At 43.4% G+C, this 19778-nt stretch overlaps 1 protein-coding gene across 3 annotated transcripts in view; it reads left to right on the forward strand.

Moving 5' to 3' along the window:
* JADE1 (jade family PHD finger 1) overlaps positions 1–19778 on the forward strand; it is a 42953-nt gene that overhangs the window by 18915 nt on the left and 4260 nt on the right. For 2 of the 3 annotated variants that reach the window (XM_082281393.1, XM_082281394.1), the window contains exons 3-9: positions 3608–3690; positions 7100–7257; positions 10370–10557; positions 13708–13919; positions 14627–14794; positions 15350–15466; positions 17732–18262. In XM_082281393.1, the coding sequence (XP_082137519.1) occupies positions 3608–3690; positions 7100–7257; positions 10370–10557; positions 13708–13919; positions 14627–14794; positions 15350–15466; positions 17732–18262 (1457 nt within the window). The remainder of the gene's footprint in view (positions 1–3607; positions 3691–7099; positions 7258–10369; positions 10558–13707; positions 13920–14626; positions 14795–15349; positions 15467–17731; positions 18263–19778) is intronic. The other variant, XM_082281395.1, reaches the window with a different exon arrangement.

Consider the following 19778-nt stretch of genomic DNA (forward strand, 5'->3'; position numbering starts at 1 on the left):
TTTAACTCTTGTCTTGATCTTTAGTTGTTTTTCTAGTCTTGGTGATCCTAATCCAGTTTGAGACTAAGGCTAGTTCTCAGAAAATTTGGTGAATACGGTGATTTTGGATACTTAATAAAAGAGGATAATTGTGGCAAAAAGTGTCTGGAATCTTTCTAAAATAACTGAAATAGCTTCATGTGCTTTTTATAGTACAGAAGAGCTGATTTGAATCCTGTGTTTTGTTTTGACCACAGCAGATTCTTCCTTCTGTAGAATCCAGGAATGGTTCTTACTTCATGCACTCACGATGTACAAATCAGATCATTAACCACTGAAGTAGGTGTAACGGCCTGTGAATTTTTGCTTTCAGTGAGGTCCCTTTTCTGGATAGGAATGAAAATATGGGAAAGATGCTTAATAGACAAATAACATCCTTCATTTCCCTCCTGCACTTTTATTGGTGTAGGCAGAGTGGGTGGATGGCTTGTTAATGAGAGCAGCTTTGGGAAATTCAGTGTCCTGGGCTTGGCCCTGGTAAAGACAGGGGTATTTTGCCATTAGCTGTGACGGAAGCAGAATTGAAACTCTTGTTTGGGATTTCAAAAGCAGTTAGATGCAATACTGTTATGGGCTGAATATTTTGCTGTCATTTGGCTGGCTCCTCCAATTTCTTACTTTCGTGTCTAAGCAGTGGTGCTGTTTGACTCTATGAATTCAAGGCTTATAGTCTGGCTTTGTTTATTCAGTGAGTAAATGTTTTCCCTATTGACGTGAAGCCCTTGCCAAAGGTCATCTGTTAGCTGCAGTGTCTAGTAAAACCTCAGTCCCATGAGGAATTCTTCCACCGTTTTCTGCTAGTATTATGGAGTTTACACTACTCAGAAAAATCCAACAGCCTCTTCAGTAACAGTGTTTCCACTGTGCATTTACCAATTTTATGTGCAAGGATGTGTCTGTTACAGAACTATCTGAGAAACTTTCTTTTTTTATTCGGTGTAGCGAGGTAGTTGGCATGGAAAAATCACTCATTATAACTGAGGATCCTGAAGAAGGCTGGCTGTGTTTGTCTCTTATGCATGGAAATTTTACACAGTGTGCTTTCATATAGCACTTAAAAAATAATTTAAAGTGAGGCTCTTGTAGTTTTGATGATGAGAGTTACCCTTTTGCATAACATGGAATAGTTAATTAATCTAGTGACCAAACCCTTTTGTACATGGACATAGAAGTGTGTATTTAAGACACTTGTTCTGATGTGTAAGATGACACAGTGAAGAAATGGAGATGGATGATATGGCAGGGATTGGTTTACTCCTCACCTTTGTAGCTTCTTTGTGGCATGAGAGAGACCTGGAAATCCATCTGATAATACCCACTATTGAGGGGAAAAAAAAAAAAAGGCAGCCCATACTCTTTTTAAATTCAATTTATGATAAATTGTCATCAGAGCTGAATTAAAAGACACTGGTAAAGACCCAGAAGTACATCACACTGCCACTACACTAATTTTGCCAGATGCTTGCCTTGGGAACAACTGCCTTAAAGCTGCCAGACTCACCAGCTCATCTCTCACAGAAACTTGAATCAAACTCTCCTTGCCAGTATGGCTTGTTGTTCTTAATTCTTTATCTTGTGTGCAGGATCTCTCTCTTCCAGGTCCAACACTGTACAAAACCACTCAGATCCACAAAGGAATTAGAAATTTCCAGGTGCTGACTTGCTGGCACAGTGGTTTGACTCGCTGAACACCTCAGTGGCAGCTAGTTGGTCAGATATTAATGTCTTGGCAATGGAAAATATCAGAACCCATGAGAACTGAATGCTAATCTGTGTGGGTATGTATGTGGTCTGTGTCTTCTAGGGAGGCTGTTGATTAAAGAAATCACATCTGTCTGAGTGTTAAAATGTTAATATTTACATTGCTACATTGCAGGGAAAAATTCTGGGGTTTTTTGTCATGCGTTTTAGCTGTATATCTCCCAGTTTTTGTGAGGCATTTTACTTATTCCCTTCTGACCTTAAGGTGAGTTTGGGGATGGGCTGATAGGATCCTCACAAGAAGTTCATACTCCTGCTTGTGTTTCTTCTTCAGTTTTCTAGGGAACATTTAAATGGAAGGGTAGTTAAATGATTTTGGGAGTCTGGCTTTTGTCACAGATTAATAAATGGCAGTCAGTCACTATTTTTCTTTCTTTTTCTTCTTTTTTTCCCTTCATATAAAGAAGGAAGAGTACCCATAACTTCACCGTCTTTTATATTAAAACACTAACATTTGCTTAAAATGATCCTCTCTGTATTCTTACCTCAGGAGATAAGATTTTCAGCTATTTGTTGTGAACATTGCTTCAGTTTTGACCATTATGCATATTATGTGTAATGTTTGTTATTCATTGCTGTGTTCCAGAGAGTTTTTATTGGGGCAGATTCCTTGAAGTATCACTAACTGAAAAGAGAAGACAAACAGATAACTAAAACGTAATGAATTCTTCTGATGACTTCTTATTCGGTCATATCTTTCCAATGAAAGCCTTGAACAGTTACTTCACTTCTAAAATTATTTTTTAAATTTTTTCATAGAGAACTTATCCCATCCTGTGCTTTTGAGCAGTGCTTTCTGATCCTCAAGAGGTTTCTGCTGGCTGCTGTGGGGTGGTGCTGCTCTTACAGACTGTAGCCTTACCCTTTTAACTCCTACCGTGTTTGTGCACAGGCAGTGAAGGAATGAGTGGTGTGGGAAGGCGTTTGCATCAGTTTGCTTCAATTTGTCTACAATTAATGCCCAGATTTTCAAATTCTGATTGCATCCTTCAGAGTTCACAACATAGGTCTTAGCTTCCCTATCAGGTGGACCTAGTACAAGTCCTTCATCTCTGCAACCCAGAAGGATTTATTGGCTTTTTTTTTTTTTCCTTTACTGCTGTGTAGTTGGCAGTGGAAAATACCTGCTGTACCTGTAAATCTTTCTGTGTTGAAATTAGTTGATTTTCACAGGTATAATATATTCTGGTGTCAAAGCACGATCTTGTCAAAGGAGTGCAGATTCTTTCTCTTTTTCCTTTCTTCCTGTTACAATATTTCTGAAAGCTGACAGAGACTCTGTCAAACGGTTTCAAGGCAAAAAAGGTATAATTTGTTTGGAATGTAGTGAATAATTATGCAGACAAAAATCATACAACCACACTGGGAGATTTGCTTGGGAGAAGAGACAACAGCTTCTTCGTTGGGCTCTGCTGTGTGTGTGTGTGGCGGTGTGCTTCATTCTGCAGGGGCTTACGCCAGCAGAAATCAGGTAACCAGTGTAGGTATCTAGGACATTAACTTCAAAGAGTACATCCCAGGCTATTGGCAGAGCTCCTGGTCAGTTATTAATCTGCAGTAAGTCATTTATTGATGCTCAGGGGGAAGGATGTTATGAAGTGGCTTTTTTGGAATGCTGGGTGGAAGGCAGGTAATTGCAGTGCAACCAGTACAGGCATACCTCAGTTAGGAAATGAGGAACAAAACAGACCCAGGAGAGTGATCGCAGAAGCTTAGGATTGAGTGGCTTTTATTTTCTGGTTCATTTTGAAAGAGTTTCCTGGAGGTTTGTCACAGAAGCCTGCAAATTATCATTTCTGTATCCTAGGTCTGTCTACCTGGTCCCAGCATTCCAGATCTCGGCGTTGTAGGACTTCGTGTTCCAGAGATGAAGACCGGAAACCTTCTGAGGTATTTCTGGAATTTGATTTGCATTTTGTTACATCTGTCAAAGTACCTGTACAAAATATATACATACATGTTTTCTGGTAATGGATCAATTTTTTCTGATTTACTTTTTTTTTTTTTTTAATGCTACATTTTGGCTGGCACATACTTCCCCTCCCTCACCCCTTCTTCCCCACTCCTCTCTCCCCCGAAGATCAGAGAGTTCAGCTGTTGGCACAGCTACTGCCACCACCAGTTTCTATCTGTGAATTTTGTTGTAGTCTGACACCCATTCAGCATAGCTGCAGAGCCTTTCTTATGCTATTTTAGGCATCAGGGTTTATTTGCAGCTTGATTTGTGAACAGTGGAAATTTACATTAGGCGCATTTATTTCATAGTTTGTATTGGGGCTTGGTGTGTGTGATCTTTGCTAAAGTGCTTGTCAAACTAGAAATCTGCTTCCTGACAGTTCTCTCTCGTCTAGTGCTTTGAAGAAATACTATCAGGGGAGATAAAAATCTTTGAACTTTCCAGGTTGGATCAGCTGTTAGTAACACACAAAATGTGATCCATTTCTTTGGAAATGTTCTTGCTGAATCTTCCTGTCTTCAGGCAAAATACTACACTGTAGACTTTGTAGAAGCTGCAAAGAAACAATTAGCTCTGGGAGATGGAATTTCTCATTTATTGTGCTTGCCCAGTACATGTGTTCCTGACGCATTAGTGAGTGGTGTTGAGGAAAAACTGCTTTATTAACCTCCCTAATGACAGTGTACTTAAGTCTCAGAGAAGAGTTCTCACAAGGAGAATCCCATTCTTTGTTCAGTGTGAACTATGCCTGGTACTGGCAGTTTCTAAACTCCTTTGATTGTTGGCTCTTAAAGACCTTTTTTTTGTGAATGTGGAGATCCCTGGTGAATTTATTCTTGTTAGCAATAGGCTTGTTTTCCTTAGTTATCTTTTGAGTTGTGCATCCCTTAGAAGTAGCCCCTTATGCCTGCTTTTGAGAGCTACCTCATGAAAGGCTATCAAGAAATTATCTGAGATAATTAGGAGCCTTGCTGTTGTTTTTTTTGCATGCTTCTGTTTTCTTCTCTCCCTTACCTTGCTTTTGTTGTCAGAATCTTAGCAGTTTTGTGCTGTTCTCTCATGTTTTCTCACTCTGGATGAACTTCTCTTGTACTTCCCTTTAGCTCTGCTCCACAACCTTTCCCCCTTTCTGTTGTCCCTGCTCGCCACAGCAGGAGAAGCGTGCTGGCAGGAGAGTGACACTTGGTAAATTCCCCGGGTGAAATCCTGTGCTCATTGAAGTTGGTGGCAAAATTCCCATTGACTTCAGTGTGGCCAGGGTTTCACCCTTTAGCTTTGAAGTGTTCAGTGCGTCTGAGAGCCAGCACTTCTGTAAGCTCTGCTTTCCTCCAGGCACTCCGATTGCATCAGCAGCTAGAGCAGAAAGAATGGTGTCACGGGGCCACTGGCCTGGGAAGGAGTTTCTTGGCTGTCAGGTGCTGTGTTAGCTTTGCTTCTGAGGGAGTTTTGTGACAAATTTATCCAAGAGCCTGAGTTATTTTGGCTCTGAGATTGAGCAAGGTTTGTGTCCCATTTTATATTTTTAGTCTTTTAATTTGACTTTTGATTGCTTTAAGTCAAATCACTTAAAAGTGCAGAATCCCCAGGCCAGCTGTGCTTGTTTGTTTTGTGAGCCCATTTACTTTGTGGCTTACTTTTCATTTCTTGATTGAAGCCTCACAGGACTTGTAATTGAATTGTTTAAAACATTTCATTATATTTCATTACCAGCGTTCACCTTCTTCTTCATATGGTAATATTTTTCTTTACTTTTTAATGTTGGCAGTTTTTCTGAACATGTCAAGACAAGCGTTAAGAAAAATGTCATGATTTTATGCTATTTTAATGACAAAACCGGAGTGGAAACAGAAACATACACAGACAGAAGTGGGATAGTGTGTGTATGTTGGGAGGGAGGAAAGGCTTCAAGGTGTGCAGTGTGGCAAGGCAAATCACACTTGAAAAGATTCTCAGAAGTGTAATTAGCTATCAGATACACTACAATCCTTCCCAAAAATCCTGGGGTTTTCAGGTGTGTGAGTAGTGGATGACAGAAGTGGCTGCCCTGGGGAGGCCTGCCTGGTTAGCTCTCTGTGTACATCTGGTTCTGCCTCAGCCACATGCAGCAGCAGGCTGGGGCTGAGCAAACAGCATGGCCATTGGTTTGGGGCTGGGAGGATGGGTCACTTTGCCCCCTTAGCAGCCTCGTCAGGGAGTCTTGGAGCACTGCTCTGAAAACCCAGAGTCTTTTCCTCTGTAGCTGCAGCATGGGGCTTGCTGGATGTTGATTCTGACAACCACAGACTGAGAAGTCTGCAGGGAGCTCTACCTGTAGTTTTCTTGTCCTAGTGGTGCTTATTTTCTGTCACCTGGTTGCTTTTTAACCCTTTCCTTTGAATGAGGCATGGAGTAGTTACAAATTAGTGTTGTGGAGGTGAGGAGGGCCTTGCCTTTTGCAGGGAGTGGGGTGGGAAGGGCTGGAACTCACATCAGCAAGTGCAGGCCTGTAGTTGGGATGCCTGTGATAGCAGCACTCTTGGCTTTCTGCAACACCAGCAGGCTGGAGCTGTCACAGCAGTGCCACAGCAGGCCTGCCACAGGAGTGAATCCCTTTTTATTGCATTCTGTGGCTTGTTGAAGACAGCACGGCTGCTTGTTCATGGCTGCTAGCCCAAAGGTTGCCAAGCATCCTGCTGGCTTTAGAGCTGGATGCCTTTGCAAAGGCAAGGTAAAATAACAGCTGTGACACAGAGGTGTCTGTAGCTGATTGAATAATATCTGTGCTGAACAGGGCACTGCCACCAGAATTCCAGTTTGGGTCTTATTTTTTTGATCTTTTGGGTTATTTTTTTAAGCACTTGCACAAAGAGTCATCTCCTTAGAATTTCCTCTTGCAGCTGGTCATGGTGGAGTCATGCCTTTATTTGTACTACAGGGAATTTCTAGAATGTCTTCGTATGAGTCAGAGCTCCAACAATTTAAAAAAAAAAAAAAAACCAAAAAGTCTTGGAGCAAAAACGAATCTTCCTTGTGCTGGTGTTTTACAACTCAGAGCTCCTGCAGCTTTTATTGCAGCCACTGTGGAGGTAAAAGTGGGTAACACCTTTTAGAACTATGTCTCCAGTGCAGGAGGAGAACCAGTGGAGTTAGAGAAAGTCATCCTGTCAGTATTTGTGCCTTCAGCCACCCCTTTCCCTGCCATGAAGCTAAACTTTATTCTGCAGTGGGCTGGGCTAGTGCACTGGTGGTACAGTGACCCTGTTACACACTGTGCTCCATGGTTACCCTGAAGCTGTGAATCATAGAGTGTCAATATCAAATGTCAGTGTCTCTATTTTTCTCTCTTGGTCACTCTCTTTGCAGGTGTTCAGAACGGACCTGATCACTGCCATGAAGTTACATGACTCCTTCCAGCTGAACCCTGATGAATACTATGTGCTGGCAGATCCCTGGAGGCAGGAGTGGGAAAAGGGAGTTCAGGTGCCAGTTAGCCCAGGGACCATCCCAGAACCAGTAGCCAGGTATAATTTGGAGGAATGTGAACAAATACACACACGTTTGTGCTAGCAGCTTATGTCTACATTGCCTTGGCTTCCTGAGCTTTATTGCACAGTGCCCAGCTAGGAAGGTCTTGATTCTCAGAGATGAAGAGCAACCTGCCTCACCTTTTTGAATGGTCAGAGAGGTCAAGAATCAGGCCTGTTCTGTATGAAATATAAATGTCAGAGGACTGATTTTGGCAATACACTAGCATGGAGTGTGATGACAGAACCTTAAAAATAGCTTCCATTTTTAAGCCAGACTTGAGCTCACTTATCATTGCCGGAAGAGCCCTTGTCTGGTGTTCCCTCTGCTTATTTCCAAGTCTTAGGTTCCTTTCAAGGAACAGCTGGACAAACCAGGCTTAAGGGCTAGAGAAAACACAGCATTTATTTTGTTTTCGTATTATTTTCTTGTGCGATTTCATTTACTAACCCAAGAAATTGATTGTACAACATTTCGTCTGTTTTAAGAACTGTCCAGATGTGCATGTAACTAAATAATGTGAGATTTTCTACCTCTTTTCCAAAACCCCCTTATTTTCCTTGCCATGTTTGTTACACGTAGATACTATTTCCTGTTTCAAATTAAACACTGCAGTTCTAAGGGCAGGAGTGTGCTGCAGCCCATTTTATGCTTACTAGGGATTGGAGAAAATAAGAGCAAGGATTTTTGCCATTTAATCATTCTAGATCTCTTTGAGTCAGTCCAGGCTGGCCCATAAGTCATTACCAAACGACCCACCAGTGCTAGTGGGACCACAACAGCTCAGTCCTTAATACATAGCAAAAAATTCATGATGATGGTACACTGACTTCTTCTTGTTAGGTCTGCATCTGTCAGGTCTAACCTTGGATTGGGGGGGGGGGGCCTACAGGAATATTTGTTAGTGTTGTTTTTGTTCTGTGCAGCAACCTGCAGAGTGCCCCCCTAGGTCTGTACGATGAGGACCTAATCTGCACATGAGGTAAACCCTGTCCTTCCTTCTTCTGAAGGGCTGGACCCAGAGCTCGAAGGACAACCTGGCATTTTGCTCTCTGCTCTGCAGTTTAGAACATGGGAACACAGCCTTTCCCTGCTCCACACTGACCTCTCCCAGTCCCTGCAGAGACAAACACACACACACAGAGTACATGTGCACTCACATTGCCTGCTCCTCACTGATTTCTCTGTTCAGCATCTCCCAAGGCTGTGGGAGGGCCAGGACACCTGTGGACTGGAGCAGAGGAAAAACCTCCCAGAGGATCACTGCCCTGTGTCTGTCAGGGAGGTGGTTTAGTGGTTATAGCAGGTCCAGGTACTCACCTAGGAGAGAGCTTTTCTCTGCCAAGGGCCAGTAGAGATGTTGCTCTAAATTTAAGATGTGAAAAGATAGGGAAAGAAGGCATCTACAGTTGTAGGTTTTGGCACAGCAGGCACCACTCCTTGTTAGCTGCTGAGCTATCTTGTGTAGTCCTGCTGCTGAGCACCTGCTGGTCAGAGGGGCCCACTGATGCCTGATTATTTCTTTGCTCCCTCACAGAACACTTGGAGAGCCCTGCCAGGGTGCTGCTGGAGTGCAGAACTGCTCTGTTCCTGACTTTGGGAGGGAAGGGAGGGTGTTCTGTACATGGAATAAGCAATAGACAGATCATAGCTGGTGTAGGATAGAAGCCAAGGCTGTACAGGGAGCTGATGCAAGGAACATAGCAGCAAATGAAAGGTGTGGCCTGGTAGTGACTGGTGAGGGCAGATGAGCAGGAGAGAGAAAGGAGTGAGGCTGTGTGGTGATTCACTGTAAACACGTGGCCAGATGGACAATGCAGCTGAATGGTTTTCAGTGTGTAGTAAGACTTTGCCTTTTTTTTTTTTTTTTTTTTTTTTTTTTTTACTTCTTTCTATCACAGAAATGAAGCCAGGAAAGGGAATTGTTTTGAAGTCAGAGTCACTATGCTTGTTTATTCTGTGCCACTACTGTGGCAGGGTGCTGCCCAGAGGTTATGATTTCCATTGAGAGGTACTCTGGGAGGAATTTATGATAAGGAAGATTTGAAGAGCAGTGCCCAGTCTAAAGTACATTCTCTGTGAAGATGCAGTAGTGTCTAACATTTTCATACTGTGCAGTATTACCAGAAACAGGGCAGTGCAGTTAGGCTGGCAAGGTCATTCACATTTGTATTTTTTCACAGCACCTCAGAAGCCCCAAATTCAGCATTTGGCTCTTGCTTATCGTTTCTCATTGTTGTCTGAAATAAGCTAGAAGAGGGAAAGCTTTAGGGATGTGCAGAAGACTGAAAGAGGTAGAGGATTTACTGAGATCTGTTTGTGCAAATACAGCAATGGCAGATCAGGGTTTCTGCTAGGAGGAGTTAACACACGGGACCTCAGATGGGGGCAGAATAGACTGGAGGATGGAGGCCGTCCTGCTCATTGTGGAGCTTAGGCTGTTCCCAGCAGAGAGTTGTGGCAACACAGAGTGCTGCAATCTCCTCCTTTGCAGCACCCCGAAAAATCATCTCCAGTGGTACTGCAGGAGGCGCACATTTGGCAGTGTGGCCTGTTGCTCCTGGAGGGACCAGGGTTGTGTTGTGAAGTGGGTGTCATCCAAGCTCAATTTCAGTGTGTGCTGTTAACTAAGAGAAGGGACAATGTCCTCTGCTCCCACAGCTGGAAATACTTCTTTTCTCCTTGAATGTTCTTGTTGTCAGTATTTTAGTTAAACAGATTTGATTTAAAAAATGTCTTAAACCAGAGTTTAACATCTGTGTATATGGCAGCCACTATGTAAATACAGTGTTCCTGCTTTAGCTTTAAACGAATAGAAATTTCAGGTAAGAGGAAGCACAGCTCTGTCCTCTAATATGTAATTTTGTTTAGAATTCTGGTAATGAACTGAATTTCTGGATGACTCCAGTTAAGTTCTTCTACCACCAATCTGTTATGGAAGAGCACGGAACTGTTTTCCCATCTCCGTGGTGCCAGGTGGTTGCTGGGATGGTTAGGTGGCTGCTGCTGCTGGTTGTTAGTCGCTTAGAGTAAAGCATTTTGAATTCTCTAGAGACGAGCCTCTCAGCAGCCCGGCACACCTCATGTCTGCCTGTGTGTCTGTTTCAGAGTTGTGTCCGAGACAAAAGCCGTCACCTTCACGCGTCCCAGGAAATACATTGTTTCCTCAGGCGCAGAGCCTCCCGAGCTGGGCTACGTTGACATTCGAACCCTGGCAGACAGCATGTGTCGCTATGACCTCAATGATGTGGACGTAGCATGGCTGCAACTTGCCAATGAAGAATTCAAAGAAATGGGTGAGCAATGAGTGATTTGTTGCCTTTTTTCCCTTTAAAGCTGGCAATCTTAAGAATAATTTCGGGGAGGGCAGCAGTGGGAGGAAACAGTAGAGGTATGAGGAGATAGTAATTATGAGTTGGGGTAGCCACGGGAAAGCAGACCTGAATGTGATTAAGCCCTAAGATAGATGCCTTCATAACTCCTGCATTGTATCTGCTTAGACCTGGTCAGAATCTGACCACATGTTTTGGTCTTTTCTCTGCTGCTTTTCATCTCACAAAGTTCCCAGTTTGCCATTTTGGTTCTCAAAGAGAACATCAGATAGACCACTGAGGTAGTTTTTCGAGTTTATTCATTTTTCTCTTCATCACAAATCTGTGTCATCATTTTAGGTAGTGGTGTGCAGTGTGGATAGACAAGACAACTTGTTTGGCAGGTTTGTGCCAGCTGAGTGGCACAGGGAATGGGACAGTAAGGAATTCCTGCAATGATTTATTGGAGGGAGCTCCCAAATCTCTCTGTGACTGTGTGCTCTAGTTCCAAAGCAGGAGGAGCTGGCACAAGGGGAATAGCTGTTCCCTTTTCTGCAGAATGGGCTGTGTGTGGGAAAGGACAGGGGAGAAGGGTGAACTGGAGTGTTTCTGTGGTGAGTGCTTCAGGAGAGGATTTCCTGAATAGGATGTAAGTCAGCACAGAACTTCTACCACATTGTTTGGGTGAGGGAAATCGTGCTGTGCCAGATAGAAGAGGTTTGGACATGCTGGTGAACACTTCTGGATTTTGTTTTGGCATTGTGGCAGTTCCCTGCTTTGGGTTGCAGTTTAGTCAAACATGTTTTACCTGGCTGTAGCCCATAGGTGGCATGGCTGAAGAAGTGCTAAACCACAAAATGACCATTTGTAACTATTTCTCCTTTCTAAACCAACACATGAAAGAAACAGATGATGTCTTGACCTGGTCTCTTACCCAGGTGTTTTTTTCCAGATTTCACATCAGTCCTGCTCAGGTTTTGTGTTGGGCTTAGAGGATTTCAGTTTATGATTCCAGAGTTTAGGTTACCTTTCCAGTTATCTTCAGGAAAACAGCAGCAGCAAGTTCCCTTAGCTTTCCTCAAGGGAAAAACACTTTTTTTATTGTTTATTTGGTATCCTCCTATCCAGTCTGTCTGTCTTGTGCCAAAACCAAAAGAGAGCTCTTACAGTGGCATGTGAGCAGCACAAGAGGGGAAGATTTGTACCTCTGCAGGAAGCCCTGTGGTAGCCATTCTGCTACACCAGCATAACCTTTAAAAGTACATGCTGCACATGGCACACTGAACAGCTAGGATTTGTTGGATCTTATGTTTTGGTGTAGTTTATTGTAGTTTGTTTGCTCTAAATCATGACCCAGTCAGTTTTGCTGTATGTAAAGGGAAGGAGATGCTCCTGTCAGTGCCAGGCAGCACATTGGGGCTCTTGAAACATGTACATGGGTGCTTGGTCAGACACTGCACACTACAGATACTACAAATGGACATTTGAAAAGTGAGCAACTTCCTGATCTGCACCTGGAGCACTTCCTTATGGTGTCCCTGCAGCCATGAATTCCCTGTGTTTTCTTTGATACCTGTTGGACTGCTTCAGGTACTGAGAAGGTACAGTGTGTCCATAGAAGAATGACTGCAAACCTCTGAACGGGAGCTGCAGTGCCTGCTTCCCGTGCTGTGACCCTTGCAAATGCGCAGTCAGTCAATCACATGTCCCCAAGGGTCACTTACAAAGTGAGAACAGTTGTGAGGTCAGAATTCAGTTGCAAGCTGGTGCAAAACCTGCCATCATCTGCTTTGCTGGTGCAGCAGGTCTGGGTTGCAGGGCAAAATTCTTTCATCAGCAGGATGTTGGATGTTCCCTCTTGCTGCCTTTCAGCTGCTCAGTTTGGGTAGTATGGGATGCATTGATCTCTGCTGCAAGGATTTACCTGTCAGTAAGGGAAGCTTACTTCTGTGGAGTGCTTGTCTTCGGATCTGGAGGAGCTAGAGAGGCTTTTTATTCTTCGTTTGTAGAATTTTTGGCTCAGTTTTTCACAGGAAGGGCTAAAAGGAGAGTTTTCTTGTTAAAACACCCATCCTGAGGTAGCCATCTCCTCTCTGTCTGTCCTGGTTTCAGCAAGGATAGAGTTAATTTCTTCTCAGTAGCCATTACAAGTGCAGTATTTTGGATTCGTAATGAGAATGGTGTTGATAACACACTGATGTTTTGGGGTTCGTGTTTATCCTAAGTCAGGGGCTTTTTTTTCCTTGTCTCAGACTTCGCCAGTGAGGAGGTGACCAAAAGAAACTGGAAGGGAGCATAGGCAGGGCAGGTGACCCAAACTGACCAAAGGGATATTCTACACAATAGAAGGTCATGCCCAGGATATAAACTGGGGGAGTTACCTGGAAGGGGAGGCCTTTCTGTTTCAAAACAAATCTGAATTACACAATACCACAACATAATCAGCCTGTAGCTGTGTGTCATGAATAATTTTCTGATGGATGCTTTTGGAAAAGAGCAAATTCCAGATTAGATATTGCATTTATTTATTGTCCTAGATTTGATGTTGCATTTATTTCAGATACGTTTCTCACTTTTTAAAACAAATTAATTTATTGGTGTAGCAGGGTCTGATGGACACCTCAGCTGGGGTTGCACCCTGTTGGGTTGGAACTTGTGATAAACCAATACCTGTTGTTAGAAACTGCAGATTTGCTTCTAGTATCATAAGAGATTTTGTCATTGATTTTTCTCCCCTTGCTCCATCACTTTTGGTTCAAAATACTTTCAAATCTTTCATCAAAGCGTCAGCATCTGGATGGCAAAATTGGAGCAAAAGCCATACATGGTGCCTGTCCCAGAAGGAAAACTGAGAACAAGACCAGGAAGCCAGAATCAGTCTTTGAAAGTTTCTCTCAGAATTTGAAAGATTTCGATACTCCACTTTTGTTAGTTTAATACAGTTATAAGACAACTTTGACGTTCTTTTTACAGTTTCCCTGGTGGTTTATGCTGGAATAGACATGATTGTCTAGGAATGAAATGCATCCATGTGGGGATTGGCTGTGTCTGCTCAGCTGTTAAACAAAAAAGGTGGAGATGTTTGTGGTGATGGTTATCACTCTTTTCTTTAAGTGAACAGCTCCTGTTTTTCAGGGATGCTGGAGCTGGATGAGTACACCATGGAAAGGGTGATGGAGGAGTTTGAACAGCGCTGCTACGATAACATGAACCACGCCATCGAGACGGAAGAAGGGCTTGGGATTGAGTATGATGAGGACGTTGTCTGCGACGTCTGTCAGTCTCCAGATGGAGAGGATGGCAATGAAATGGTGTTCTGTGACAAATGCAATATTTGTGTGCACCAGGTACGGTGGCCCGGGCACAGCAGCAGGGTGTAGGGTGGTAACAGAAACTTCTCCAAAAGGGACTCAGGTAGGGTTTATTACAGATAACTTAACAGAGAACCTACTGCGCCTTGCTAAGGAAGCACTACTATGTGTCACCTTTCTGTGGTAGTTCAGAAGTTTTCGTAAGGTAAAAGAAGAGATACAATTTTAGCCTATCTGTTTCCATGGGTGCTTCTTACTGTGGCAGGTGCCTTCCTATCAGCCTGTCCTTCCTTCCCAGCTTTAACAAGTTTCTGTTGTCATTCGGTGTTTGGAAAAACTTGTCTGGTGAGCAGGAAACACATTTTCTGGCATGTGTTACTTAACTGCTTTTGTACTAAAGACAAAGAATTGGGTGCTTTATCATTAGTACAGTGATATGCAGCTGTAAGTACAAGTGACTATCCTACAAGATATGCAGAGTAAAGTTGATATTTTCGGACCTGTAGTGTTTCTCCGATCACATCAAACCTGAAACTTACGCATGTTAAAGCTGATAGGAATTTGGACAGAGGGCTCCATAAAGACGCAGTCTTCTGACAAATGGGCTCTTAATTAGTTGCTGTCCTGCACTCTTCCCTCCGAGTAAAAATAACTGTGAGAGTTGAGAGGCTGTGTGTAAAGAGCTGAGAAACAACCTGGTGTTTGCTTTGTTCTCTTTGCCTCTGCTGCCCGCGGGGGTGCAGGCGTGTTACGGGATCCTGAAGGTGCCCGAGGGCAGCTGGCTGTGCCGGACCTGCGCGCTGGGCGTCCAGCCCAAGTGCCTCCTGTGCCCCAAGAAGGGCGGCGCCATGAAGCCCACCCGGAGTGGCACCAAGTGGGTGCACGTCAGCTGTGCTCTCTGGATTCCAGAGGTGGGTGCTGGAATGTGATTCTGGGAGAGAGAAAAAAACCCTCTCTAAAGCATTGTTCAACTTAGAAATGCAGGATAAAAGATTCTTGGTTAGATAATAAGCCTGGCTGGGGATGATGCCTCACCTGTAAAGACACTGATTCCATTCCCTTTTTCAATCAAAATTGGACCTTGGAAAATGAGGCCTTTGCTGCTGGCAAAGCTCATTTCACAAGGACACCAGATACTGTTTCACTTTGTAAACAGAACATTAAAGGTGAATCAGGAAAGTTTGAATGTGAAGGTTTGAATTCCTGTGTGCTCTTGTAGTCAGAGTGTTCATCCTGTATGGTAATCTTAAATTGGTGGGCTTCTCCTTGAAACTGGTTTGTTTGTTCACAAAGTGAGAAGCTGATTTTTTTTTTCTAAAAAAGAATTTTAGTTCCTTATAAACTGAGGAATTTGGGACACACAAAGTTGCATAAGCACGCAAAGAATTTGACTTCTTTGATAAAATTGTTTCTCTTTCCGTTAACAGTGTCACAGTCACTCCATTTTTTGACCATTTTTCTCTTAGGTGAGCATCGGAAGCCCTGAAAAAATGGAGCCCATCACAAAAGTTTCCCACATTCCCAGCAGTAGGTGGGCACTGGTGTGCAGCCTTTGTAATGAAAAAGTTGGAGCTTCTATACAGGTAATTTAACAATAAAAATATCCACATGTTTTCTTTTGCCAGTTTTTAGTAGACTGCAAAATGTGTTTACTGGTTGTTACAATGGACTTAACTGACCTGATCTGCACCAGAGCATTTCAGACTGGGCGGTGCTGTTGCACATGCATATTTATATTGGGTTATTAGCTGTAAGGCACCTGTAGATCTTGTACAGTGGAAAATCACCCAGAAATGTTAAATAATCCTTTTAAGAAAAATTTTAAAATCTAGAAAGATTGAGAAAACATTACCAAGCCTCAGATTTTTGAAAGAGGAGATACTTTGTTCCTTGAGACAGTAGACAACACTTGATCTCCTTTACTTGAGAACAAATGATGAGGGAGTGTAAGGACAAGTGACCCATTTGGGGCAGTGTTGTTATTGTGTAGAAAAAGACAATAAGACGTAACTTAGCATTGTGGTGATGCTCCTCATCCTTAGAGCACTTCCAGCAGCAAAACAGTCCTCAGGATTTAGACAGAGAGGATGATACTACAGTCTCATAAGGAGGTTCAAGTAGAGCTCTTTCTTTTGGGACTAGCCTGATGTTACAGGATCCATGGTGGCCAGACTAGCATTAAGACACAAAAATTGCTCAAGTCCTACACTACTTTGAAATTAGTTTATATCCATTTCCCTTTTCTCCTGTGCTCCAAGTCATTTGACGAGGCTGCCAGGAAAAGCTGTAAGCCTGCAATGCAGCAGTAGTTCAGTGAAACCTATCACAGTCCACTTCCATGTGAGGAATGTATGAAATACTAAGTGTTAACTAGAGAAAATAAATCTGTCCACAGCATATAAATTTGCAACCATAATCCCTCCTTGCAGAGCCATCCCCTCCCTCTTGGCTGCTGTTACGTTGCTGAAACTGTTTTGTCCATTCTCCAGACCACCTTCTGATACGTGCACAACAATTAGGAAAAGTGGCAGCTGGAAGTGAGTGTCAGGCTGGTCAGGGAGCAGCTGCAATAAGCTGGGAAAAACAAGACTGTGTATTCTCCCAGGTTCAGCAGATTTCCTCCCAGTGAGACAGGCTTTCCCCTCTTCTCCCAATAAAACACGAGCTGCAGTAAGAGCTAATTATGGCTAAAGTACTTCTCTGTGCTGCTCAGTGTTCCAGTTGGGATGGTCCTGGCCTGTTTTTTAGTAGGAGAGGAAAGGGCAAAAGATGCTTTGGTATTTTTTAATTCCTTTTATATGTTGATTTTATTAAAGACTGCTCATTTAAAACATGTGCAGTTTAAACCCCACTGTACCTTCATAAGCCATCTGGCTGCTGAGTCAACCTGAGCAGGAAAACCCAGAGGAGAGAGAGATTTGGCTTCTTTACAAAGCACTGTATAAACATCCCAGTGCAGTGTGTTGCTCTTTCAAGGCCTGTGGCTTGGGTTAAGCATAGTTTTGTTTCCTAGTTAGGAGCACTAATGCTCATTTCCATTTTAAATGCTGTTCACCAAAGGTGTGAGTGGATAAAAACACAAATGTATGTCTGTTTGTGTATATATACATACTTATATATATTTAAACCTCTCACTTGGTGGCTGGTGGTATCTGTGACAGAATTTTGCAAAAGGAAATTAGGTATAATGGAAATGAAGTGCTAAATCAGCTGAACTACTAGTGGCCATGACGGCTGGGTTCACTGAGAGGGAAGAAAAATGACAACATTTGAATTTCCTGTTCTCCTCCTCTCCCAGGCAAAGTGAAGGCTGTACTCAGTGAAGTAATGGTTGACAGTGATTTAATATTTGACGTTATAAAATTGGGGTAACGGGAAAAAAACTCCCCTGGGTTGAGGCCTTTTGGATAGCATGGGTCCAGGTGCTGGGAAAGACTTTAATTAAAAGTCTCAGACTGGCCTGGAGCCACCACAATGTTTTTTTTCCCCCCCCTCATGCTGGCACAGTCCAAAGGGGAACACTTTACTTTGGATAACGGTGCTATACACAAGTGGCTCTGGTGTCAGTCAGAATGTTCCTTTTGTGGCTTTTTGGGTATGGAATAGCGTGGTGGGGCTGGAGGCAGGGTTAAACACTCCTGTCCCTCTGAGCCACTTGATCCTCGCCTGGCCTGAAAGCACTAAGTCAAAACCCTAATGAGAGAGAGCAAGGACGTACGTGCAGCTTAGAAGCAGAGTGCAGTGACAGGGTTCTTCTTCCAAAGCAGCCCTGACTGCTCGAATAGGTTTAGGCAGTGTGGCTCCTTAACTTTACATTTATTTGATTAATTTCAATTTATTTTCTCCAGTGTTCAGTGAAAAACTGCAGAACAGCCTTTCATGTCACCTGTGCGTTCGACCGCGGCTTGGAGATGAAGACCATTTTGGCAGAGAACGACGAGGTGAAGTTCAAGTCGTACTGTCCCAAGCACAGCTCCACCAAGAAAGCGGATGCTGAGACTTTGAGTGAAAGCCCAGGTCAAGAGAACAGGAATGGGATTCAGGACAGTTCTCTTCCTGCCCACATTGACCCTTTCCACAGCATGGATCAAAACCAGGAGGAGGCCCACAGGGTCAGCCTCCGCAAGCAAAAGCTCCAGCAGCTGGAGGACGAGTTCTACACGTTTGTTGAGTCTTTGGAAGTGGCCAAAGTGCTGCGCCTGCCCGAGGAGCCGGTGGAATTCCTTTACCAGTACTGGAAGCTGAAGAGGAAATCCAACTTCAATAAGCCTTTGATTACCCCAAAGAAGGACGAAGAGGACAATCTGGCTAAACGGGAGCAGGATGTTCTGTTCAGGAGGCTGCAGCTCTTCACACACCTCCGGCAGGACCTGGAGCGGGTAAGCCCTGGCACTGCCGGTGCTGGCCACAGCTGGCCGAGTTCCCAAACTATGCTCACCCCGAGCTGCATCTCAGCTCAGAGCTGTGCTGTCAGGCAAGACCACGAACACTAGATTTCTCCAGAGCACAGCAATTACCCTTTGCACACAGAGGTCAGTCACAGGGCCAGCAGGTCTTGGCATGTAGCATTCAATTGCCTGCAACTGGACTGTCGTGTTTTCACTTGTGCTTTTTTACTGATTAACTCTGATGGCTGTGGACTGTACTGCAGCCCCCAGCTGAAGCCTTTTCAGCCTTTAAGGGCTTTCCACGCTCCTTCCTTCTGGTGACAAAGATTATGAAACTTACTTTGATTTGCAGCAGATCTGTGTTTCATTGGCATACCAGAGTAGGATGATGTTTCCCTGGACTATCTGTGTAGCTTTGGGAGGTAAATGATGTTTGATTCATTTAGGTTTTGAGTGTTCCAATAACAGTGCAGTAGGATCAGTTTGGTGTTTTAATGAGTACATCTAATCCTAAATTCCTTTCTTTTTGGGTTAACTAGTAGAATTTTAGAGCTCTTAAGAGCCAGAAAGAGCACTGAAATGAGTCTTTTATGTCCCTACAGCATGTGGCTCATGTAGGTCATGGACGAAAACTGGCCCAGGAGGTCCTACCTCAGTAACCTGTAGGTGAACCAGGGCCTTTATTCCATAATAACTGTCTAATCTTTAAATCAGGACAGCGGGTGCTCATGGATATACTGCATCCTTCATAAAGGATCCTCATGCCTAATCACTCTTATAATGAATTGCTGCATTTTTGGTTTTTGTTTCTTTCCTAGTTTCAGCTCCAGCCTGTGGCCCTTCTCTAGCTGTTCAGGTGGCCCAGATCCTAGCTGTTACTTGGGATCTTTTGTTCCTGCTCCAAGTGCTCAAGCTTTCTTGTCATCTTTTCTTTGATCGGCTAAATAATTAGAGTTTGTGACTATTTTCTCTGGATCTTAAATTACTCTGTGTGTATCCTTTCCATTTCTAAATGTGATGTCAAAACAGGATACGTGATTTTAGTAGTATTTTTAACATTTTACTACTCTGTTCCCACTGACTGTACATTCAAGATAATTTGGATTTAAGAAAAGGGACCTTTGCAAAAACAGACATACTTGCTACATTTCTCCAGATCAGCCCACAAGGTTGTAATTCATAGGGCACCATGCTGTACTGAGAGAGGAGCCTTGGAATCGTCCACCAGTACTTCTCAGTGATTCCCTCATCTGGGGAGTATTTAATACTGAGTACATTCAAGGATTTCCAGCATTTGTCTAGATTCTGTGTGTCTGTGACTCAGGTGTTTGTAGAAGTTACTTCTGTGCTGTGGCTCTCCAAATCTGATGAATAATCTGTCAGTTAAATAGCCTGTCAATTAAACAGATAATCTGTCAATTAAATAGACTGTTCTCTACGAATTGTGTTGAAGGTGGTTAAACTTAATACTCTACTAAGTTGTTTAAATGGTGTATAGTACTCCAGC

This window comes from Coloeus monedula, assembly GCF_965178545.1.
Source record: "Coloeus monedula genome assembly, chromosome: 5".
Lineage (NCBI taxonomy): Eukaryota > Metazoa > Chordata > Aves > Passeriformes > Corvidae > Coloeus > Coloeus monedula.